Genomic DNA, 24859 nt, shown 5'->3' with positions numbered 1-24859 from the left:
CTTACAGCCAGGGCGAGGGATGTGATTGGTTGAATATATGGAACATGATCCCCTCTGCCCCCCCCCGCTCTGCAGTGTCCACCAACGGCCCCCCGCCCCCCCCCGGCCACCTGGACAAGAAGACCCTGGACTCCCTGAGGGACGCGGCCACGCCCGACCTCAAGCAGCCCAAGACCAGCGAACGTCATCTGCATCGAGGACTAGTCCAGCGCAGCCCCCCCCCCCCTGCTCCTACCCGGTTCCCCCACCTCAGACCATACCCTCCCTGGAACCCCTGACGTCTGGATGGGTCACAGAAAGTCCAATCAGCCCCTCCCTCTCTCTCCGCCCCCCTCCTCTCTCGTCCTCCCCCCCCCCCTCCTCTCTTCTCTCCGTTCTCTCTCTCTCTACCGCTGCTCTACCGCTCTCCCCTCCCCCCTCTCTCTCTTCTATCCCCCCCTCTCTCCCCCCCCCCCCCCCCCTCTCTCTCCCCCCCCCCCCCCCCCCCCCCCCCCTCTCTCTCTCAACCCCACCTCCACAAGGTGACTCTTTTCGACGACTGTACAGAAGTTGCAGATGTATTGATCTCTATGTATTAACAATTGCACCTTTATCTTTTAACAAAGCTCTGGAAGAAGTACTTCAAAAGGGTTCAATTTACTTATTTTCCTCCTCCTCCTCCATATTTTCCTCTTGGAGCCGGTGGGTTAAAGGGTGGGAGGGGGGGGGGGGTGACATGGCGGGGCGTCTCGTCTGCCCAGGGCGATGGCGGGAGGTTTCTATGCCGTATCAACGAGCGGAGACGGACCCAGAAACAGAACCGGAGGGACTGTTGACGCTGGGCGGTCCTCTAACCTAGTGTGTTCCGCCCTCCCGCCCCCTGACCGTCCTCTCTGTGTGCGTCCATCTGCTTTCCTCACTGAACACTGTGCGCTGCTAGTGGACTCATGGGAGAACGGGAGGGGCCTCAGACTGAAGGCTTATCAACCACAGGTCAAACACTGGAAAAAAGGAAAGATTGTCTTTTTTTCTTTCTTTTTTTAAACGGTGAATCATTGGTGGGAATTTAAAAAAAGAAAAGAAACCCTGTTTTGTGGTTCATGTCGTGGCCAGTTAGCGAAGTGTTTGCTTTGACAGTATTAAAACGACTTGTGTTATTGTGAAGAAGTAAGCTGTACCTACTCTGCCTCAGTACAGACTGCCCCCTGTTGGTGACGTGGTGCGCTGCACTCTTTATCAGGACTGCAGAGAAAAGGACTGCAGCACCCCCCCCCCCCCCCCGCCTGGTACTGTACATAGTCAAAGAGACTGCTCTTTATTTTACCTCACACAGGTGTATCTATAGTGAAAATAAGTATACCGTACATGCTAAGGTGAAATCAAAATGGCAGGGTAAGGTGTTTAGGTGGAGGGAATATGCAGAGGAATATAGAGGGGATGTTTAATGATTTTTAATACATTAAGAAACACATACAAAGGGACTTAGTATTTCTGTGTATGGAACAATGATGTTAGTGTTTTTATTTCAACATTCACGAGCAGGAGACGGGAAGAGATTCCAATGTCATCTCCTGCAGTGGAAGTGTTGGGTGGAGAGGTTATATGCAAAGGTTTTAATTTTTTCAGAGCACCGTTTAATGATGGGAAACTGACTGAGAGAATTAGCTCTTTTTGACACTATGTCACCTTACTGCTTGTGTGCGTCCTGATTTGAGCAGTTTGCTTATCTCTATTTAAAAGGTAAACCCTGAAGCTATTGGAACAGCTCTCCAGTGTATTTATTGATCCACAGACATTCTAAAGCAGTTGGAGAAGCAACAGGTTGTGATATGTTCATATGATTTGTTACTGTTGAATCTCTAAACTATTTCCTTTCTGTTAAGCCATATTGGCGTTTGAGGCGATACAAACAGGTGTCACCCTGGTTTTTATCACACAACTGTTTGGAAGGAGGGCCGATACCCAGCTTTGTGACTCGTGCTGTGTGTTAAAACACTCAAGTCTCCCAGAATCCATTGCAGCGCTGATTGGACAGCAGGTGGAAGTGAACTTACATTCTGGTTAATTTGATGTGCTGCTGTAGCTGCCCTTTAAGTGAAATGGCCTTCTATACAATTCTGCCTATGTATTTACTTTTCTAAATTTATTCTTATGTTTTTTAATGTTCTGGAGTCTGTGTGAAACAATCTGGATTGTGCAGCTTGTAATATTTTCCCCAAAGATCATTATTATTGATTATTATGATTGTTATTATTGCTATAGCAATTATTTGATTGTTCTGAAACGGCTTGGTTGTGATTGGATTGTACAAAAATGATCTTGTGAAGGGAATACCTATGTTGCTCTACTCTAATTTAAGTAACTATTCTGAGATGTCTGTCGATTCCGTTTTCTGTAATATTTGCCTTATATGCTTCTGTTTCTTTGCCTAGCGTTTCTGAAGCAACATTAAGTCTGAGATTTCAGTCTTTATTTCCCAAAAATGTACGAAGCTTTTACTAAACACCACCTTTCAGAGCTATTCGTTGTTAAAGTCAGCTAATGATGTTTTACCCATAGTTTCGTAAACTTAGCCTTCACAGAATCGATTGACAGCAAGAGACATGTAAATATTTCAGAGATTTTTTCTGCAACGTCATCATCTCACCTCAGCGAATCAGGCGAGCTCAGCCCGCTGGGTGTTTGCAGGGGTCGTGTTGCCATGGAAACGTGCCCATCAATCAGAACCTTGTCCGTTGCCCCTCAGAAGATGACCTTGTGCTTACGTGGAAAGACTGAAACACAAAAACACACACACACACACACACACACACTCAATCAAACACACACCCACGCACACACGCGAACCGCGCTCGAGTCAAATGCAATCAAACTGAAGTCAGTATGAATGTACCGTCTCTTAGGAAAATAAAGATGGCTTCGGTTTAATACTACTATAAATATGTTAATGAGTTATGTACATGCTTATAAACAAGGCGTCGAGAGAAGACGAGCCTGGTGCGGCGTGCGGGCCCTTCGGTGCAGCCAATCGCGCAGCATGTGACGCGCTTGTATAAAATGGTTCACTTTGGCAGAGCAGGTGGTCCCACTTTGTGGTTGCAATTTACAGACGACCGACTCTAAAGCAGTGTCACACGGTGCTGTTTACTGGTATTTGTGCTGTATAGCAAATTGAATGAACAAGTGGAGTTGTCATCTTTTAATTTGTATTCTGTGTATTTGTTTAATGTGTTTTAATAAATCTTCTTGACAACAGAAACATTGGTGTGACGTAATCGAAGACGGCAGTGCAAGTCATGGCGGGAAGGCTCTTGCTGTTGTGACACACATTTGAACACGAACAGCGTGTTAATTAATCTAATTAGTTGACTTTGGATTTAATGCGCGCAGTCTGACCTGGCCAGATAAGCCCGGGCTATAGCTTCGAGGAGGACCGCACACTTTATGGAACCAGATGTAACCCCTATAAATGAATATAAACCTATTAGATTGACCTACTTCGGGTCAAAAGTAAATGAGCCAAACATGCGCTCTTTGTTTGATATCAGATGACGATAGATTTACAATCCCAGCGATTGAAACGTCCAAGGGTCGTGTGCTTGTGTGTGTGCCCATAAATCAAATAAAAAAAACGCTCTTTCAAACTTCAGCAGAAACAATTAAATCCCCAAAACGGTCGCCAACGGTAAACTTCAACCTCTTTAGACCCACTCTGGGCATCAGTTATTCCCTAATACCTTTAGTCCAGCCTATGTGTCTAAATAGTCTGTCGTGATTGGTGCAAAAACCGGCCAAACGCTTCCCATTGGCCACCCGGTGTACTCTGGCTCTCGGTGATTGGCCGGCTGTGTCTGAGAACCCTTCGTCTCTTTGTGTCGCTGCTGCTGCTGTCTGGGAGCCGCGAGGGGTCTGAGAAAGGGGGAGAGGGCGTGAGGCCACGAACAGACAGAAAGACACCGAAGGGAGAGGGGCCGACCTAAAGAGAAACGGAGGGGGTGAGAACAAGGCAGAGGGGGGGAGAGAGAGAGAGCGAGGGAGGGAGAGACTGACAATGCAAAGGGGTGTTAACTCATCTAGGGCAGCCAGTGCACTCGGAGGCGCGAGGGAGAAGTTGTGGGAAAGTAAATAGTGCGCGAGGCAGGAGGATTCCACTCGGGCTCGTGCCACTTGCTGCCCTCGCGCGGGAGAGAGAGACCAGGGATGGGTCCGAGAGACACGGCCGCGTGACTCAAACCGGGAGGTTTATATGGTGAACGCGCCGGGATACGGAGACCCGCGAACAGGAGTATTGGCCGAACCTGAAGGAATTACCCGCAAAGCACAAGGAGGTGAGAGGCGCGTATTGTTTTATCGCCCATAGGACTTTCCCCTCTTCCGGTACCCCCCTCCTCTCTCTGTTCTGTCTCCCCCTCCTCTCGCGCTCTCTCCTCCTCTGCATGTCCAGCGGGGCTAGCGTGCTAAAGACGGCCGCGTCGGGCCAGTGGTAACCGGACTACCGGGGGTGAGTCCGCTTCGTATTCGTCCCTCTGTCCCATCTGATTGCGACATCCTCCCAAGGCTGAGCGAGGATGGGGAGAGGAGAACTAGGGGGGAGAGAGGGAGAAGCTGATGCCAGGGTGGCCTCTCGCTTCAACACACACACCCACACATATACACAGTCACACCATGATGCACGGTTTAACCGGGGCCTGGACGTGAGGCGTTGTTATGATAGCGGCGGTTCCTGAGACGGACAGCAGGAAGGATGAAGGAGCACCGGGGACAGGCTATATTTATGACCGACTGTACACACTCCGCCCTGGGAAGACACGGCCCCGTCCACTGCCACCGCTCAGTCATGACGGTCCCTTCCTGGAGTAACAATAGCTTCTCCCGGGTAGGATTTCATGCTGTCTCATCCCTATAGCAGAGAGAATGGACATGGGGAGGGGGGGGGGGGGGGGGCTTCAGTCGGAGAGGAGGGGGTAACCGCGAGGGAGCCAGGGGACCCCAGATCATCTTATTTACATTTACCCAGGGGACTCCCCCCTCCCCCCCTCCCCTCCCCTTCCCTCCCCAATACTCGCCGGATGTCCCAGAGCTTAATTTGAAAGAAACTGTAGAACGCATTGTGTGGCGATTTCTTTTTCTCCCTCTTTACTTTTGTGAGGCTCGGTTCAGAGCGTTCAATAGACATTAACACCCCATGCATGTCCGTGGCTCACAGCGGTGCAGCCCCTGCTCACAAAGACCCCACTATTAATGGAACAACCCACCACCCGTTTATTTTGACACCCATGAAGTTCGATGTACGAGTCGAACTTTTTGTGTGTCGACAAAAATGGGTGGTGTGTGAATACACGTCTACAGTGTGCATCTAGACTTTAGACGCTCTTTTTGCTGCAGTGGTGCACATGCACAAACATGCAGCAGTAACAGCAGCTTGGCTTTTTTAGGTCAAATTTAAAGTGAGTCATGATATACGAGTCCCACCTCCAGCACGGCTGGGTCCCGGAGGAGCTGTACTTACACATAGCTACATGCTGCAGTCAGAGGGGAATGTTAATCGACTGGCTGGGGTGGAGTTCAGAGGGAATACTGGCTGGTGACAATACTGTTGTGTGTTCCTCAGTTGATGTATCAGGATTTGTTTAGTGTGTTTAGTGTGTTTAGTGTGTGTGTGTGTGTGTGTGTGTGTGTGTGTGTGTGTGTGTGTGTGTGTGTGTGTGTGTGTGTGTGTGTGTGTGTGTGTGTGTGTGTGTGTGTGTGTGTGTGTGTGTGTGTGTGTGTGTGTGTGTGTGTGTCGTCAATGTACTCTTGACAGTTGCTTGTGTGCTTCGTGGAATCTGTCTCCCGAATGAAAGCGTCTGTGCTGTGACTCTCAGGGGCCTGGTTGTGTATACAGCATGACTTTGATTTGGTGTTCAAAGAAGGTGTTCATAGAGTGCACGTTTACTGTCTCAATGGGTAACGTAAAATATTAACAATATCTTTATGCTTTAAAAATGATTTGTTACCAAACTATCCAAGTTTGATCATATTTAATACAGGCCCATTTCCCCATGTGAGGAACGACAAACATCCTGTTGAGATGTCTAGGTTCATAATGGTTGAGGCTGTCTCGTTTGGTGGCGATACCCAGGCTGATAGTGATCTCTCTAGGGGACACTGAGGGTACAGAAGGCAGGTTTTAGTGGCCTGTGAATCTGAGGCGTAAGACTAGGTGATGGCAAAGGTTACAGGGCTGTGATTGGAGAAATACAGAACAGAGCGCCGTAAAACACAGCCGACAGGACGACCAAATGGTCTGTCGCCCTGGGTTACAGTTGGAAGCTAGTCCCAAAGCTTTCACTATATCTGTCTGTTGAATCAAACAACACTGCCATATTCCATATCTCGGATCGGAGGAGTCCCACAACCTAGCCGCAATTACTGTAACTGTCGTTTTCTCGTCAGAATAAACCCACCCATCCCCAGAGATACTCCGTCGCCCATGACAACAAGAGTCCAAGGGGGTCATGGGAAATGCAGTTTCTATTTCTGGAAACTCAACTAAAAGTTTTCTTGGTAGAGTTTTCTTTCTCTATTGAAAATATATATTTTTTCCTATTGCACATATGTGCCTAACATTTTTGTGAAAGATAATTTAAACTTGAAGGCATTTGTTTGCACGGGCTTCCTCTACGTGACAGCGCGTACCCTACCCTGCCGCTCGGCCCTCCGCCGCGGTACCCTGTGGTATCGCCCGGGCCCTGATGGCAGTGGTCACCTTGGCCTTGCTGTGAACACAGATGGCGGGGGGGGGTTCTGTGGCCCTGCTGCCACTGCCCTGACCTGGACAGATGCGACCGCTGCCTGGACATCTTCATCAACGTCCCCAGCAGCAAGGCGTCACTGCTGCCCTGGAGCATGCTCAAACGACCAGACGGGCCGTGCAGAGGGCACAGCGAGGGCAGACAGACGCCGGCCGAAGTAACGCACACCCCCGTGTGTCAGAGTAGTGGAGGGACTGTGGAGGGATACCGGGGGACGGAGGGGAGAGCACCGTGACCTTTCATTGCTGAAATATCGACTGAGTTATCCCCTTGGTGGGTGTGTGTGTTTGCATAGTAATGAGATATCACAATCTCACCCTTTTGCAAGATTACTTTAGATTAAACCTTATTGTTGCTGCACACTACAGCACAAGTAGTAGCTAGTGATACGCAGTTAGCGGCCAACCAAGCCAGCATACGCTGAAGGTATTACAGGTTTATTAAGATATTTGGTAAGGTTATTATGTTGTCATTTCCCACTCAACGTTTTCCTACTCCACTGAGCCATGTCTGCGGCTGGGAACCTGAAGGTTGCTGGTTCGATCCCGGCTCCTCCTAGCTGAGTGTCGAGGTGTCCCTGAGCAGTCACTCACCCTGACTGGTCCCGACGAGCTGGCTGTCGCCCTGCGTTGTTGACTACATCGTCAGTGTGTGAATGTGTGATTTGATGGAATGGTTGTAAGTCGCTTTGGATAAAAGCATTTGTCTGTGCGACCGACAAAACTCCAAGGTAAAAGTGTGAACCTCTAGTTTCCCCTGGGACCTACCGGGCTGGTTGTTACCGTGGCCGGCAGCGACCGGCTCCTTGGGACAGCGGCGGGGGTTTGGTTGCCACCTTCCGCTATGGGAGGGACCTCGAGCTGGGATGCCATCAAAGATCACCGTGGTGGGAGAACTGCGGTCAGGGCCAGCTGCTGTGCCCTGCCATTGTCTATTGATGCCAGCGTCCTATGGCTGTGAAGTTAGCCTGTGGACAAACGAAGGCCATTGTAAATCATTAGCTGGCAGAACATCGGCTTGGGATCCAGCAGACTCCCGGGGTATACTCTGCTCGCTATGTGAAGCATTGGATGTTTGCTGTGACTCGATCTGTGGGATCCTTTTGTTTATGTTACGGTCACTGAGACTTTCATTAGCTAGTGTTTAGTGTTTCAAGCCAGCCTTCGTTATAAAGGATGCGTATCCTTAATCATATTGATATCTGTTGTACTGAATGCTACAGCAAACACATGGGCTGTTTCTGCTTTGTTGACACATCATGTTGGATGTTTTGTTGACAGAGAAATGGCCTGTTATCCACCGTTGTTACCTCACCTCTCTACAATGAACAGCTTGTCCTCGTCCAACAGTAGACAGGGGTTTGATCAAGTACAGATATATTCTGAGTTTGGAACAGAGCAGGACTCTGAAGTAACAAGTATTGGATCTTGACTATTAAATGGTATATATGGGTATTAATCACTGTACCAAGCTTACGGGTGACTGCATTGCATTGTGGGGTATGTAGTCATCTTGACTCTTGTCTTAATCATCTCTCAGTGCGACTCAGTCTCTTCCCGTCTGCGGTTGAGGTCCCCTCGGGGGTGAGTCGGGTGACTCCCTCGACGCCTTAACGTTAGGGTTAGGGTTATAATCTGTTCTGCTGTGATGCTGCCAGGATGACAGCTCCACCAGAGCTGCTTTCATCTGAACTGAAGCTGTTTCTTATTTACACTCTCGGCACAGTTGGTGTCACTGCACCTTGTAGTGAAGGCCGAAAGATGTAATGGGAGTCATTGAGCGTGATTTAAAAAAACCAATGACGATGAAGGAACAATGCCAAAAGGCCCATACAAGGAGAAGCAGTTGATTCCAGAATATGAGAGGAAGACGTTTCGTCTTGGTTTAACTCTGCGTTCCCTCCTCTAGCTGTACGATGCTGGACACTGTGGAGGTCGGTATGTCACACAGACACACAAATAAGAATCAGTGCAGCGGCACAGCTGTGAGTTGGGGATGGCTCAGAGCTGTGTTGAAATGAGTCAGTGTGTACGCCTCAGAACTGGTTCTACGATGACATCATCGCTGTCACTTAGCCTGTGTGTGTGTGTGTGTGTGTGTGTGTGTGTGTGTGTGTGTGAATGTGTCCTGGTATCTTTTTGTCCGTCTCTGTGTGTTTGCGGGGAGATTAAACAGCAAACTACCGGTAAAATAGAAAACAAAGAAGACCCAAGGGCGATTTGGAGTAGCCCTTTTTCTGAATGGAAAATGGGGATAGGGTGAAGAATAGAGGAGGAAACCAAATCTTCCAACCCCACGCCCTGTCCCTGACCTACATAAAGCCCAGCAGACTGCCTCCTAAAGGGGTGCAGGGGGCCAAGCTGGGTTTGGTTATGTTTTTTGGATGCTGTAAGCGTACTGCAGAATGGTGTTGTTGGGGACACGCACGCAAACACACACTCGCACGCACGCACACACACACACACACAGCAGTGTTATTTCAGTTGTGTTTTGAATCAGGTTCATTGTTTATTGTATTCCCAGATTTATTTCAGTTTCATCTTCAGGGTTTCTTTGTTATATATTATATTATTGTTTATTTTGCCTTTTTTAGTAGGTGTTTCCATTCATGTATTTACTACCGGTAATTCAAACGTATTCAAACTATTGAACCATTATACTCAGATACAATATAATTACAAAACCTTATTCTTATATCATGAACACTTTTTGGAATAATAATTACTGCATAGAATTCATATCCTGCCCTATCTTGTATCGTGTAGAAGACATGAACCCAAATACTCATAGATACGTTTTTCATTTAATAGGGTTAGGGTTAGCCCTGACTCTTTCGTTGGGCAGGTTTTAACAGGCTGCAACCATTTCCAACAGAGTTAGGAGCGACTTTGTCCTGAGAAAACATCCCAATGTCTAAAGCACTTATGAGAAAGGTGTGCATCCTGTCTCTGAGTCCAGGTGACCGCTGTACTCACAACAGGAGCATTTGTTTCACCAATGCTCAGGATTTTCTTGTTTTAAAATGTACGAAAGCAAACTGAAACTGTTTGGATTTCTATTTAGTTTCAAAGTCCTGTTCAGTTTCAGTTAACTACAATCACACTGGTGTGAATGTAAGCACACAATCACGCACACGCGTACGTAAAACACCGCAATCACACTGAAGAGTATCTACACGCACACAGCCCCGCACACGCAGACACAGACGTGAACAAACCCACAGACACACTCTGCTGAACGGCTGTCATGGGCTGAACAGTAACTTCTCAGCTCCAGTTCCCCGCTCAACGTGACTCGCTCGGCCTTCCCTCCCAGGACCGATGGCGTTGGCTCGGCCGTAGCGATATGACATCATCCGTCTCTTGGAGGATCTGAGGGCTCGGTCCGCTCACTGAGCGATGGCTCCTGATTGGTCCACTCAGGAGCTGAGCGATTTTCCAGATTAGTTATCGTGGTTTATAACAATCCATTATGCCCGGCCCGCTGGCTGCCCCGAGCCGGCCCCGAGCCGGCCCCGAGCCGGCCCCGAGCCGGCCCCGAGCCGGCCCCGAGGCAGGCCCTCCTCCATGCAGACGGCCTTCCTGGGAGCCACCACTGGGCTGTGCCTCCTGACTGCTGGCCTACGGGCCTACGGGCCTACGGGCCAGCCAGCCTCGCTGTGACGGAGGCAGGAACAATGCCTTCGTGATTTGCTCTCCGGCTCTCCCGCCACAGAGCAGGCATTGTGGATTGTAGTGCACCGGGTGGGTGTGTGATAGGGGTGTTGGTGGTGGCGGAGAAACGGGTCTGTTGTCAACTCGTCAGGGGGGGGTCGGTCTGTCCAGCGGGAGGGGGTTCCACCCATCTGACAGTGGTAACCCAGAGGCCTGGAAAAAAATAAAATTAATAATAATGAAAAACAAAACAAGAGAAAACCAGAGCAGCTCTAGGGCCCGTTCAAATTGGAGTGACTAGGCTTAGTGACGATGGTTATCCATGCAACAATCAAAAGCATCAGTGCATTCCATCAGCCTTGTTCACGTTACAGGTTTATCCTTCAGTGTGATATATGTCCAGCAACTATCCCATGCTTTATCCTTGTTTATAGTATTCAGCTTATTAAGCATGTGTTCATATGAGGCTGTTTTTATCATGGCGTTGGCCCATTCTTTAAACCCTGGAGTTGTAGGTGTTTTCCAGTGTTTAAGAATCGTCCTTGCAGCCACTGTAATGCCAACCATGATGACAGAAAACTCTTTACTTGACATGTTAAAGTCTTGGAGAGACTGGTAGTTTTCTTCTGGCCCATTTGCCAAGGTACTCCAAAACAAATCTCTAAAAGGGCTGAATAGATGGGCATTACCAACAGTAATACTGTGTGTGATAAGGCGCCAGCTTCTTTCTGACATTGGAGCAGACTCTTTCATTATTGTTCCGCTCGTCCGAGCCGAACTGTTCTGTGCTTCAAGCTACGGCCAGCTTTGGAGAAACCAGACAGAGTAAGCTCGGATTTGAACGTTTCCAACTGTGACCATCCCAGCCCTCTTCAGGCCTCCCTCTAAGGCCACTGCGTTGGACACATGCTAGCTTCAGCAGTGGGTCTGTCTGGCCTCGTGGTCCTGGGCAATGAGTGGACACTAGGCAAATGGAGCGCAGGTAGATAGATAGACGGGTAGGTAGATAGATAGACAGGTAGGTAGATGGATGGTCAGGTAGGTAGATGGATGGTCAGGTAGGTAGGTAGACAGGTAGAAAGAGCAAAAAATAAAATGCATCATATTCAGTTTGTATTGGGTTTGACACCCACATGTCCGCACACTACCTGTAGGCCCGGTACCTGTTGCATCCTTGCTTTCCCCAACCAGCTCCTTAAGGACGTGTTCTCACTCTCAAGTCATTAAGGTAAAGGTGCTAAAGGCCTAAAATACTAAAAGATAATTATCACCCGTTCTCCTTGAAAGGCCCCCTGTTTAGGGCCCCTGGAAGGTCTCCAAAGCCCGTTCACCTCCCCCACTCCTCAGCGCTGGCTCCATCCAGAGCTCTGTGTCCGCAGGGCGGCCGTAAAACAACACGTAATGGGGCTCGGCGGATCCAGCCGACGTCCTAATCACGCTCGTGTCCAGGTGAAGGATAAGAGCCGCTGCTTGAGTTGAGAGGTCTGTGAGGGCCCCGACTGGAGAGGCAGGGAGGGCGCGCTGCTTTATGAAGCCGCTTCCTCCAGCCTCCTGGAGGGGCCCCGGCATCGGAAGCGTTTGAGCGGCTAATAGAAATGCAAAGCAGATGCTGTACTGTGTGATGGGTGGTTTGGATCGGCTGCCTCTGTCTGGGCGGGTGGGGGGGGGACCCTCTTCCTCGCTCTGAGGGGTGCAGGGGTGGAAGGAGACCGCTCTATAGGAGCTAGTCGTTTATTTTTGCCTACTTTTTTAGCTTTTAGTGTTGTTTCAAAGTTAACTTTTTTCCTACCTCAAGGAGCAATTAAGAGGCCACTCTGAAGGAAGACAACATGTTACATATTAACAACTCACAATAAGTACATGTGTCAGAAGAAAGAGAAACAATATATATCGGTACAGTAACCATGTCCCAGACACTAACAATCACTAGGTTAACCCATTCCCCGGACACAACAGCGATAGCCACGATAAGATGCTACATGATGCTAAATACTATTTTTAAGTGCAAGGATGTACAACATACAATAATTGCGTACATAAAGTTCCAGGACGCGCCACAACATACACATTCAAGTCAATAAAATAGTCAAAAGGCTGACCAGGATAACCCTATAATCATAATGTCCAATGTGTGCCCAGACAAAAGTTCGTAGTTCAATATTATAGGTTTGCTTCAGGTTTTCTGGGGTGCCGGTCAGTACACAGCCTGAAAGCGATAAGAGTGGTAAAGTCAAGTCTAGTCAACAATCAACCCCCACAGAACGAGGTAGAACATCTGCTGCATGTACGGGAATAATGCCATCAATAAAGGTCTTGTTAAACAACTATTGACATTACTTCACTTTGTTTTGGAGGCGTGGGCGATGTCAAACTCTCCCCTGGTCTTTCGTGGCAACGCTTCTCTTTAATTGTGCCGAGACAGACAAAGCGCGGCTCATTACCGACTGCTCGATCAGCTGTGATCGCCCGCCGACTGCACTTATTTTTCTCGATGAAACGTTGGAGAATATTGAGCGATGAAACGTTAAGGAGATAATTGAGGCCTCTGATGTTGCAGCACATGTTCCCATCAGATTAAACGGGTGTATACATCTTCATTAATCTGCCGCAAAGCCTGCTCAGGCTCGGGCTAACCGTCTCACTTAAAGCCATGTGTCTTTCTGTTGTGAGCCAGCATGGTCCCAGCCTCACCATCGCGCTCTCTCTCTCTCTCTCTCTCTCTCTCTCTCTCTCTCTCTCTCTCTCTCTCTCTCTCTCTCTCTCTCTCTCTCTCTCTCTCTCTCTCTCTCTCTCTCTCTCTCTCTCTCTCTCTCTCTCTCTCTCTCTCTCTCTCTCTCTCTCTCTCTCTCGATCTCTGAATGTGGGAGGGGCTGATGTTTTGCCTACCTTGCACTATTCAGAATTTATTTATTGTAAATATTTCTTATTATATTCATCTTAACAAATTGTATCCTTTGTACTTTTTGCACTGGGGTCAGAGACAAACGCAATTTCCATTTCTATATTTCTTTTGTTTATATTTTGGTAATTGACAATAAAGCTGACTTGACTTTGACTTATATCACGTCTCTGTGTCATTCAGATGTGTTATGTGGGATCACATCGATCTCTTGTTGTACAGTGGGGCCCAGTAGTTAGCACCACTGCCTCACTACATACGGTCCTGGCTTCAAGGCTCCCAGAAGGCCTTTCCAGAGCGTGCATCTTCTCCCTGTGTCCCAGACAGTGTCCCTCCACACCCCAAATCAGCCACAACGACCGTCCTGCCATATCTAGCAGCGAGTCGCTTCCCCGTGTTGTAGCTGTCCTTGTATGCTAGTGTCGTGTTACAGGCTTGCTTGTTTTTTTGTAGGCTGGTTCTTATGTAGGCTGGTTCTTTTGGACTAACCCAATTGCTGTGCTTTTTACGATGCAGTACAACACAGATCTTATACTTAAGGACAGTGTGACTCTGTGTGTGACTGGGTGATGTTTTGTAAACAGAGAGTTGATGTGTTTTTCCTGACCAGAAGAGACGCCCCCGTAGCGTTCACCTTCTCTTTCCATCAAGCCCACATCAGTTAAATCACAAGGAGGGAAACGTCGAAGGCAAATGAACTCTCACTAACTCCTTATTTACCTGAATGTTTGAATGATGTCTATATCTGAACCCAACTTCCTCCCCACTTCCTCCCCCACTAGAGGGAGTACTGTAGGGTAGTCTGGTGGGTAAGGGTGTTTGAATCCCAGACAAAAGGTTCTGGGCTCAAACCCAACTCCCACCAACTACCCTTAACTGCCCCTTAATTAAATTCATCTAAAAGGAACGAGTCCCTTTGGATAAATAACGAGCCCCTTTCATCCCTCGTGGATAATAATGAATCTCATTGGTTCTTTCTTCTCCAGGGATGATGTCCACCGTGGCGCCCCGGCCACCCCAGAAGGAGGACGAGGAGGAAGAGGAGGACGAAGAGCAAGGAGAACCGTTTGAGTTTGACGACAGCGCCGAGGAGAGTGTTCCTGAAGACGCCGTCGTAAAGCCCCCCCCCTCAACAGCTGAGGCCGCCGACTTGACAACCGAAAAGGTCAAGTGTGAAACGCAGTCAGAGGCCCCAACCGAGGGCAGCGCTGATCCTCACTCCCAGCAGCCCGTGTCCACGGCGCCGATGTCTCCCCCTGCTGGCCAGGAGGGGAACTCCTCCTCGGACGCCCCCCCAACCCCCAGCACAGGTACGGGGGGCTCGCTGCATCGAGGAAATATATGAAAGATCACGGGTTACAATCACACTATTGCATTGTGGGCAAAAAGCTCCAGTGGCAGCCCCTTTGTGTTCAGTCGACGAAGGGTAGCCCGCTCTGTGTTTTAACATGTAAATGTTTGTCCTTGGCACAGAGCTGTATCACTTCCTTATGTCGCCGTGGCAACGCGCTGCGCATGCGGCGGTGGTTTTGCCCGCGGTCTGAGTGTTGCTCAATAGGATTTATTTTCTTTCAGTATGCCCTGGGGCGGCCGAGCTCAGAGAGTTAACTTTCTTGTTAATTGGTTAAAGATGTGTGGATTTAAGCAGGATATATGGACTACCTGACTAATGCAGCCCAAGAGGGTGGTAATTAGCCCCCCCCCTCGTCGCTACTTTAATAGGGAATTAATATCTCTTAAGAACTCCTGTTGGATGTAATGGAAGCAACCAGGGGCGCAATTAAAGTGTTCTGCGGTAGTTCTGTGTGGGGTCACGCTCTGAGCACGCTGTTGCGGCGGCGGGGGGGTGGGGGGGGGGGGGGGGGGGGGGTGGGGCGGTGGAGAGGGGGTGCTGGTGTTAATAAAGCCTTGCCAGAGCAGGACGGCTGTGTTACACAACTGATTGGAATGGGAGGGAGAGACAGACAGAGAGGGCGGGCGGAGGAGGAAGAGGATTCCGGCTACTTCAACAGAGGAAGACATTAGCATGCAGCTGTAGTGGTGGACTTGCTTGATAGAGTGATCGAGCTTAAATAGCCCTAAAGATGGAAATTAATGAACAATTTTTTTTTTATTTCCCATATAATTCTACTTTGACTAAAACGATGGAATAAGTAAGTGTTTAGTAGCAGCTATTAAGTAACTATTGATTACCATCATCCTCAACAGTGACACAATTGAATCAGATCATTTGAAGTGTATGTTTCGTTGATTTTGGATGAGTTTGAGTGTGTAAGTGGATGGTGTTTCTGTGTGTAACGCGTTTTGTTCTGTTTATTCTTGTGTTTTGAATGAAGCAGATCAGCCTCTGGGAGACTCCAGTCGGTAAGTAGCACTTCTGCTTTCTCACATCCTTAAGCTGAGACATTGCTTCACTTAAACTTACGTATGTTATGTATGCTGATCTGTAAAACATATATCACAGAAAATATATGCTCTATACTTTCACTGAACTCGTATATAACTATGCCTGGTCAACCTAGATCACTTTCATCACTTTGTTGTGAATATTTAAATATGATCTTAGTCCATATTGTGCTTAAAATGCAACAATTTCAAACCTCCTGCAATTAATCCACAAACGCATATGATGATTGCTTTTTGCTATTATAGATTACTTAATTATCCAAAGCTCTCTTCATTTTAATTAAATAAAAAAAAACAATTAAAAACAAATCAAATAAAAACATAAATGTACATTATGTACATCCTTGGCCTCTACAGGGTTCAATACTCACTGGGGGTGAGAGGGTTGCATAGCGGACTGTGTTCCATGAGCCGGGGGGGGGGTCCGTTATGTGAGGGCGACCCTGTGTCTGGGCCTCTAGGAAGTGTGCTAGAGCACCTCTACCACCAGGGGGCACACCTCCTTCATTCCTGTGGGCTTTCCTGTGCTGAAAACTAGCAAGGTCTGCAGGTGTGTGTGTGTGTGTGTGTGTGTGTGTGTGTGTGTGTGTGTGTGTGTGTGTGTGTGTGTGTGTGTGTGTGTGTGTGTGTGTGTGTGTGTGTGTGTGTGTGTGTGTGTGTGTGTGTGTGTGTGTGTGGGGAGGGGGGTACTGTGTGTGTGTGTGTGTGTGTGTGTGTGTGTAGGGAGGGGGGGGTACTGTGTGTGTGTGTGTGTGTGTGTGTGTAGGGAGGGGGGGGTACTGTGTGTTTGTGTGTGTGTGTGTAGGGAGGGGGGGGTACTGTGTGTGTGTGTGTGTGTCTGTGGGGGGACACATTGATTTGTGTGTGAATTTGAATGTGTGCATGAACATGAATGCTTGTGTGTGGCACATGAAATGGTGTGCGTGTGTGTGTGTGTGTGTGCACATGTGTGTGTATATGGGTATTTGTGTGCGACGGCACATGGCTTTGAAAGTGTGTATGCATTTGCATGTGTGCGCATGGCGTGTGTGTGCGCACACATGCACGTGTGTCACAGAGGTCTGTCCCTGATTCTCTCTGCCAGCAGGATTCTGCTGAGCGGGGTTTCCACAGTAAATGAAGTCAATACTGCGGCTTTTTAAAGAAGCACTATCAGGAGCGCGCACGTTTCCATCAACGCCGCGTGTCCGCCCGTCAGCACATCTGCTTTTCCTGTCAGCAGCCTGGGAATAATTTGGCTAAAATTACTTTGTGATTGTTACGGCAGGAGCATGGGTTATCTTGACCCTGCCGCGACAGCACTTCACCACTCCCAGGCAGCCAGCTCTCAACCTCTCTGTCCTGTGTTCCTCTCTCTCTGCTCAGTGCTTCTCTCTGCTACGTGCTCTCCCTCTATCTGTACTCTGCTCGTGACAACGGTCACCAGAAAACAGCCGGCTCTCTTTGACAGGCGGCTTTCAATAGATGAGTTCACCAGGAGTCTTAGAAAAAACATTAGTGTTTTTTTCCTTCTCTTTCTTCTGCCCTCTGCGGGCAGATGGAGAAGTTGATTGTCGTGACGGACACTCACACATAGAGTGTGTGTGTTTTTGTGTGTGTGTGTGTCCATTCTCATGCATGCATTTACTTCTGGTATGTATGAATGTATGTATGTGTTTGTTTGTTTGTTTATTTTTGTGTGTATTTGTCTGCATGCATTCTTGTATTTATTTTTGTGTGTCTGTCTGTTTGCACACATAAGTATAAGTTTGTATGCGTGTCGATCTGTTTGCATGTGTGTACGTGTGTTTTTATTTATTCATGATCTTGAGGTCAAAATGATTCTATAATATGGCAGCTGCTGCTGTCTGTGCAGCTCGGGAGAATCGACTCTGACCTTGTGTGTCCAGACTGGTCGACGGGGAGGTGAGGAGAGAGAGGGAAGGAGGAGAGAGAGGTATCTGGAGGAGATACAGAAAGAGGAATGAGGAGAGGAGGAGAGAGCGGAGGGGGTACTGAGAGAGATGCAGCGATATGTATGTGAGAGGTAGAGAGGTAGCCGAGAAAGGGAGTGAGAAGGGGTGGGTGAGTGGTAGATAGTGAGATGTAAGAGTTAGGGAGAGGTGTGCAGAGAGGGAGAGAGGGAGAGAGAAGACGGGGATAAATAGATGTAGATGAAGAGGAAGAGGACCGTGATTGCATGAGGTTTGTGGCTGTGTGTGGGCTCAGGTGATGTCATCAGCTCTGAGTGGTGAGTCGTCTCCTCCTCTCCTCCTCCTCCTCACCTCCTCTCCTCCTCACCTCCTCTCCTCTCCTCTCCTCTCCCTGTATCTGACCTCTGAGGAGAAGTACCCCCCTCCCTGAGCACTGCTTTGATTCCACACACAGATATTTATGAATAAATAAATACATATATTCCTTTGGGTGGAGGATTTAATCCAAAGCATCGTACTGTACTGAGTGGATACACTCCGGGAGACCCCAGGGGGATTGGACCCCCCTACTTTGTGTTGAAGGTTGACAGCAGGGGCGCAACTGCCTACTTTCTGGGGGGTATGCAGACACATAGCAGGCGCCCCCCCCCCTCTTTGATCTGGGCACAAATTTGACCTAAAACACACTCTGATATTGAATCAAAAAATTCATTTTGAGTGCACCAGGACAGATATCCGGTGTTTTTTTTAGAGGCAGCCTTTCTAAGATGCTCTGCCAGTGTAACATCATACCGTGCTATAAGAGATCAAGGATACCCAGAACATTTCCATTTCTAGGATTTCCTATCTGTGCATTTTGTCCCTGTGAAAAAGAGTTTCCTCGACGCACAATGTTGTTGGTAAAAACATATTTTTACTTAAAAACAGTCTAGTCACTTGCACAACTCAAGCCGCCCTCCAGTCTAGAACTCTGGCCCTCTTAATGAGCACCAGAAAGGGTGTAGCTCAATTAATCTATGAGCCACAGCTGCAGACTATTACAGGGCTAACAGCCAGACAGGAACACGTGAATCTTTTAAAACATGTTAACACAGTGAAGATGCCATTCACATCTTCACAGTCCCCCTCAGTGGCAGGTTTCTTTCTGCAAGGAAGAGTATGCAGTCGATCACTCGAGTCAACAGGCTCTCTGCAATGCGCTATCAATAGTTTTACCGAGGCATAAGCGGGGTGCCAATTCTTTCCACATCAGATAAGCATTTATGTGGTAACCACTTGTTTCATGGTGCTTCAGTATCTTTGAAAGACACTGCCAGTTAGTATACCCCACCACTCTAGTTTCACCAAAAAGCTTACATGCAAAACAATAGACTCTGTTAGAACTGTTGGAGTACAGTAACCAATAGGGGTGGGAAAAATAATCGACTCTTCGATGCATCGTAATACCGTGTAGAACGATTCAGTCTCGATTCAGATACGATAATAATCTTTATTTTTTATTTTTTTATTATTAATTTATTAAATTTTGGATTATTAACGGAGTTATAAAGTATCAACTCTATAACTCCGTTTTTACTGGGTCTATTGACATAAAACAAAGACTTGCATAGAGATTAAAGTAAAACAAAATAACCACAAACAAGTTCCTTTATTTTTCTTGTTATGATCCGTTATATTGTAGGCTCCATTCTGATCAGTACACAGTTGCAAGACAACAGTAACCGGTTGTTTTACTAGTAGTAGATTTAGCTAACCGGTATATTTACAAGCCTCCTCTTGATACACTGACATAAAAACGACCTTCCCAATCTTTATTTTTCTATGTTGTGACCCCGAGGGCTTTCTTCTCTGCCTCTCCATATTGAGCTACGTGTCATCAGATGACAATACGGTTCAAATTAAGACCCTCTGGCGCCCGCCTCCAGGGCGTGGTCGAGGGGGCGGCCACTGGAGCGCCGTGTGGGGAGGAGGGGGGGAGGGAGGCGAAGGAGCGGGGGGGGCGCCTTATCAGTGACGTTCCTCTGTTATTGATCATCATATCATGTACACAAACGCTGTTAAATACAGAAAATGCAGACTCAAATAATTTTACTTCCATCGCTTTGGCGCCCCCTCTGGTTCGGCGCCCCTATGCGCCGCATCTAGTGCATACCCACTTTTTGCGCCACTGAGTGCATATCCACTTTTTGCGCCACTGGTTGACGGTGATATTTGTGTTTGAGTCTCCCCATATGTTTTCAATTCGTTGTTTTCACCTGCAGTGCACGTGTTCGCCACATGGGGCACCGCTTCACTTGACCCAAGATGGCAGCCATTAGTACTGTTCCAGAGAAATTGGTCTCATGTATCTGTAAAAGACACATTTCTCCGTGCAAATGGAAATATATATATATATATGTATGTATGTATGTAAAGTGTGTACTGTATGTATGTGTATGTATATGTATGTATGTATGTAGAGTATGTATGTACAGTGTTTCCCCTAGGATGGAGTTGCAGCAGCGGAGGTGAAATGTTATGTTTTTCGCGCGCAATTTTTTTGTGTGCTTGCAAAGCGCACCCTGCCGGGAGGTTTCTATGTGTCTACTGGCAACATACATACATTACATTTGTGCACATTAATGAGCAAGGGAAATAAGGAGAGATTGAAAATATTACAAGTATAATCTTTAAAAACATTATTTACATTTATTTAACAAAAAATATTTATATCAACAACCACCCTATACATTAAAATCCCATAACCCAAATACTACAGCAATCGAAAAGGTCTGTGCCTCCAACCAATGCATCTTCCCACTCCCTCCCCTCTCCCCATCACAAAGGTTTTTAGTAGGACATAAAGAGGCCATGCCTCTATTGAACACGTTTTGGGGCTCTAGAGTCAATAATGGCGACGCTACTGAAAATGTTGCTAAAAGAAATTTCTTAGAAATAAGTATAGATATATTTTTCAAAACATAAGGTTGCAGTAAGACCATAAAGAGCCCATGCATATGGAAAACGTTTTAGGGATTTAGAGTCAATGATGGCAACCAGGGGCGAGTCTAGGTTCTGACTTTTGGGTGGGCTCAACCCCAGGCAGCCACAGGGGTATATGAAGTATATAAAGTCCTGTGCAAGATTTATTTTTTTTCCACAACCTTTATCTTCTTAGTTACTATGCTGTTGTATGTCTAAGCCGATAGCTGGCAGTGTCAGCTAAATAATGCAGTCCTGAACCACTAAAGTGATGAAATGAAAAAAGACGTGTTTGGATGAAGGAATAATCAATGGTTGTGAACTCGAATAACAAAATTGAGGTATATTACATTTCTTTTGTGTAAGTTTCACTCAAAAATTACCATATTTTCCTGAATATGTTACTGAAACACATTGGTACAACATGATGTCGCCTCACATTCATGGACCCATACAATTTATAAATTGTATCAACATACATTTTTATAAAACTTCTGATGCAAAAAAATCTTGTTGTTCTGAAGCAAAAAAAAAGGGTGCTAATTTTCAGTTTGAAAATAACTGCTGGCATTATTTTATCAGCTGAGGGCGTTTTCATTGCCATAACAACGTGAGCTAATCAACAAGTACAACATGTACTAGTCGAATACTATGAGAAACAGACCTCTATTTCGGGAGCACTAAACTATGTTGTCTCACCTTCAGGGACCCATACATTTTTATAAAACTTCTGATGCCAAAAAATCTTGTTGTTCTGAAGCAAAAAAAAGGGTGCTAATTTTCAGTTTAAAAATAGCTGCTGGCATTATTTTATCAGCTGAGGGCGTTTTCATTGCCATAACAACGTGAGCTAATCAACAAGTATAACATGTTATAGACCAGTGGTTCTCAATCATTTTTCTTTCATTCCCCCCCTAGGAGACAGACATTTTATCACGCCCTCCCTGAATTGAAATAGCCTACTATTGAGAACCTGCTAATATTTATTTATTTATGTTAATAAAATTAACGGAGACAACATCTGCAACAACTTAAAACTATTTCCAACTTCAGTTTATTAACTCAATTTGTAACATTTAAACAAGACTGCTAAGTCTGTGTGAATCTCAAAACAGAGAAACAAGAGCAAATGATTCACTGGGGTTTGCATTTAATTATAATATTTTTAAAAAAGTAAACGTTGGTCACTTGTCAGCTTCATCAGCTTATTCCCTTTCAAAAAAAATTATATATGTTCATCTTTCAAGTATGAATAAAGACACCAAGTCCCTCTGTCATGACTTTGTAAGATCAAAATTCTTGTAAAACTTCTGACCCTTGGTATTATGTTTATTTAAAATAAAATAAGTAACTTATTAAAATAAATACATAAGACACTAATTCCCCTCTGCCGCTCACGCCCCCCCTGACACCTTTAATCAGCTGAGGGCGTTTGCCTGAGTCTCATAGTATTAGAACATGTGGTACTTGCTCATGTTGTTATGGCAATGAATACGCCCTCAGCTGATAAACTAATGCCAGCATTTTTTTTCAACAGAAAATTAGCACCCATATCAATATATATTTGATATTTTTCTGCTCCTTGCACCTAATCATGCTTATCATGCTACGCAGCATTACAAGGCTCTGCCGACTAAAACATGAAATAATTCAAGAAGAGGCATATATAGAATCGTCTGGTGGTCAACTGTCATTTAATAGACATCTGACAGATTATTTCAAGGTTTTAAAATTATAGTATTATTATTACCAGGTCATGTTATAACACAGCTGTAAATCGTGGATTTTCTGATAAAGACTAGCTAGCCTCTTTGACAGACAAAACAGCAGAAACTATGTTAGGTGCGCTCGTGCTGCATTTTGGTTTTGTCAAACAGGAGACGCCCACCCACCAATCCGAGGTTAGAGATTCCTGAAGGAAGGTTGCACTCGATTTCACTAGCCCATTTGTGCCTGTTCATTAGTGTACAGCATCCATCCTCTCATTGCTTGTGTAAAAAAAAACGGTAGAATATTAGATTTGAGGACGAAACGATAGGGTGGGCTAAGGCAAGTTTTTTTTCAAAAGGTCTAGCTTCGCCACTGATGGCAACACTATTGAAATTGTTCGTAAATAAAAAATCTTAAAAAAATAAGAGTTATATTTTTCAAAATTAAAGGTTGTAGTAGGACCATGAAGAGGCCAGGCCTCTATGGAACTCTTTGGGGCTCTAGAGTCAATAAGGGTGACGCTATTGAAATTTGACCATTGCGGTTGTTTTCAGTTTTGCACTTTGCAAACGGTCCCTAAGCTCGCGGATGAAAGCCGACTGCTCGTAGAAGACAATGCAATTCAGTTTTGCACTTTGCAGACGGTCCCTAAGCTTGCGGCTGAAACCCGACTGCTCGTAGAAGCCAATGCAATTGGCTTCTACGAGCAGTCGGGTTTTCAGCCGACAAGCTTAGGACCGTCTGCAAAGTGCAAAACTGAATTGCATTGTCTTCTACGAGCAGTCGGCTTTCATCCGCGAGCTTAGGGACCGTTTGCAAAGTGCAAAACTGAAAACAACCGCAATGGTCAAATTTCAATAGCGTCACCCTTATTGACTCTAGAGCCCCAAAGAGTTTCCATAGAGGCCTGGCCTCTTTCATGGTCCTACTACAACCTTTAATTTTGAAAAAATATAACTCTTATTTTTTTAAGAATTTTTTTATTTACGAACAATTTCAATAGTGTTTGCCATCAGTGGCGAAGCTAGACCTTTTGAAAAAAAACTTGCCTTAGCCCACCCTATCGTGTTCGTCCTCAAATCTAATATTCTACCGTTTTTTTTTACACAAGCAATGAGAGGATGGATGCTGTTACACTAATGAACAGGCACAAATGGGCTAGTGAAATCGAGTTGCAACCTTCCTTCAGGAATCTCTAACCTCGGATTGGTGGGTGGGCGTCTCCTGTTTGACAAACCAAATGCAGCACGAGCGCACCTAACATAGTTTCTGCTGTTTGTCTGTCAAAGAGGCTAGCTAGTCTTTATCAGAAAATCCACGATTTACAGCTGTGTTATAACATGACCTGGTAATAATAATACTATAATTTTAAAACCTTGAAATAATCTGTCAGATGTCTATTAAATGACAGTTGACCACCAGACGATTCTATATATGCCTCTTCTTGAATTATTTTCATGTTTTAGTCGGCAGAGCCTTGTAATGCTGCGTAGCATGATAAGCATGATTAGGTGCAAGGAGCAGAAAAATATCAATATATATTGATATGGTGCTAATTTTCTGTTGAAAAAAAATGCTGGCATTAGTTTATCAGCTGAGGGCGTATTCATTGCCATAGCAACATGAGCAAGTACCACATGTTCTAATACTATGAGACTCAGGCAAACGCCCTCAGCTGATTAAAGGTGTCAGGGGGGGCGTGAGCGGCAGAGGGGAATTAGTGTCTTATGTATTTATTTTAATAAGTTACTTATTTTATTTTAAATAAACATAATACCAAGGGTCAGAAGTTTTACAAGAATTTTGATCTTACAAAGTCATGACAGAGGGACTTGGTGTCTTTATTCATACTTGAAAGATGAACATATATAATTTTTTTTGAAAGGGAATAAGCTGATGAAGCTGACAAGTGACCAACGTTTACTTTTTAAAAAATATTATAATTAAATGCAAACCCCAGTGAATCATTTGCTCTTGTTTCTCTGTTTTGAGATACACACAGACTTAGCAGTCTTGTTAAATATTACAAATTGAGTTAATAAACTGAAGTTGGAAATAGTTTTAGGTTGTTGCAGATGTTGTCTCCGTTAATTTTATTAACATAAATAAATAAATATTAGCAGGTTCTCAATAGTAGGCTATTTCAATTCAGGGAGGGCGTGATAAAATGTCTGTCTCCTAGGGGGGGAATGAAAGAAAAATGATTGAGAACCACTGGTCTATAACATGTTATACTTGTTGATTAGCTCACGTTGTTATGGCAATGAAAACGCCCTCAGCTGATAAAATAATGCCAGCAGCTATTTTTAAACTGAAAATTAGCACCCTTTTTTTTTGCTTCAGAACAACAAGATTTTTTGGCATCAGAAGTTTTATAAAAATGTATGGGTCCCTGAAGGTGAGACAACATAGTTAGTGCTCCCGAAATAGAGGTCCTGTTTCTCATAGTATTCGACTAGTACATGTTGTACTTGTTGATTAGCTCACGTTGTTATGGCAATTGAAAACGCCCTCAGCTGAATAAAATAATGCCAGCAGTTATTT

General features: G+C 45.9%; 1 protein-coding gene across 4 annotated transcripts; it reads left to right on the top strand.

The window, feature by feature from the left end:
* The first annotated feature begins 4041 nt into the window (after positions 1 to 4041).
* On the top strand, positions 4042 to 15944 carry LOC130401413 (uncharacterized). Of its 4 annotated transcripts, none has more exons than XM_056605140.1 (3): positions 4042 to 4307; positions 14312 to 14635; positions 15662 to 15944. In XM_056605140.1, the coding sequence occupies exons 1-3, from the start codon at positions 4226 to 4228 to the stop codon at positions 15691 to 15693; spliced, it is 438 nt and encodes a 145-aa protein (XP_056461115.1). In that variant the 5' UTR covers positions 4042 to 4225; the 3' UTR covers positions 15694 to 15944. The 4 variants fall into 4 exon arrangements, with proteins under 4 accessions (XP_056461115.1, XP_056461116.1, XP_056461113.1 ...); XM_056605141.1 differs by lacking the exon at positions 4042 to 4307 and adding an exon at positions 4350 to 4480; XM_056605138.1 differs by lacking the exon at positions 4042 to 4307 and adding an exon at positions 7153 to 7813 and having other exon boundaries at positions 15665 to 15944.
* Positions 15945 to 24859: the final 8915 nt, after the last annotated feature.

The sequence above is a fragment of the Gadus chalcogrammus genome, chromosome 13, assembly GCF_026213295.1.
Source record: "Gadus chalcogrammus isolate NIFS_2021 chromosome 13, NIFS_Gcha_1.0, whole genome shotgun sequence".
Classification (NCBI taxonomy): Eukaryota; Metazoa; Chordata; class Actinopteri; order Gadiformes; family Gadidae; genus Gadus; species Gadus chalcogrammus.
This window is presented reverse-complemented; position numbering and strand designations above follow the sequence as displayed.

Bases quoted from the DNA above. Each gene is read 5' to 3' on its own strand.
- LOC130401413 (XM_056605137.1), top strand. From the start codon at position 7,639: ATGCCATCAAAGATCACCGTGGTGGGAGAACTGCGGTCAGGGCCAGCT. The intron at 7,814-14,311 runs GTATACTCTGCT...TTTCTTCTCCAG, and splicing joins GGATCCAGCAGACTCCCGGG to GGATGATGTCCACCGTGGCG. The intron at 14,636-15,661 runs GTACGGGGGGCT...TTTTGAATGAAG, and splicing joins CCCCCCAACCCCCAGCACAG to CAGATCAGCCTCTGGGAGAC.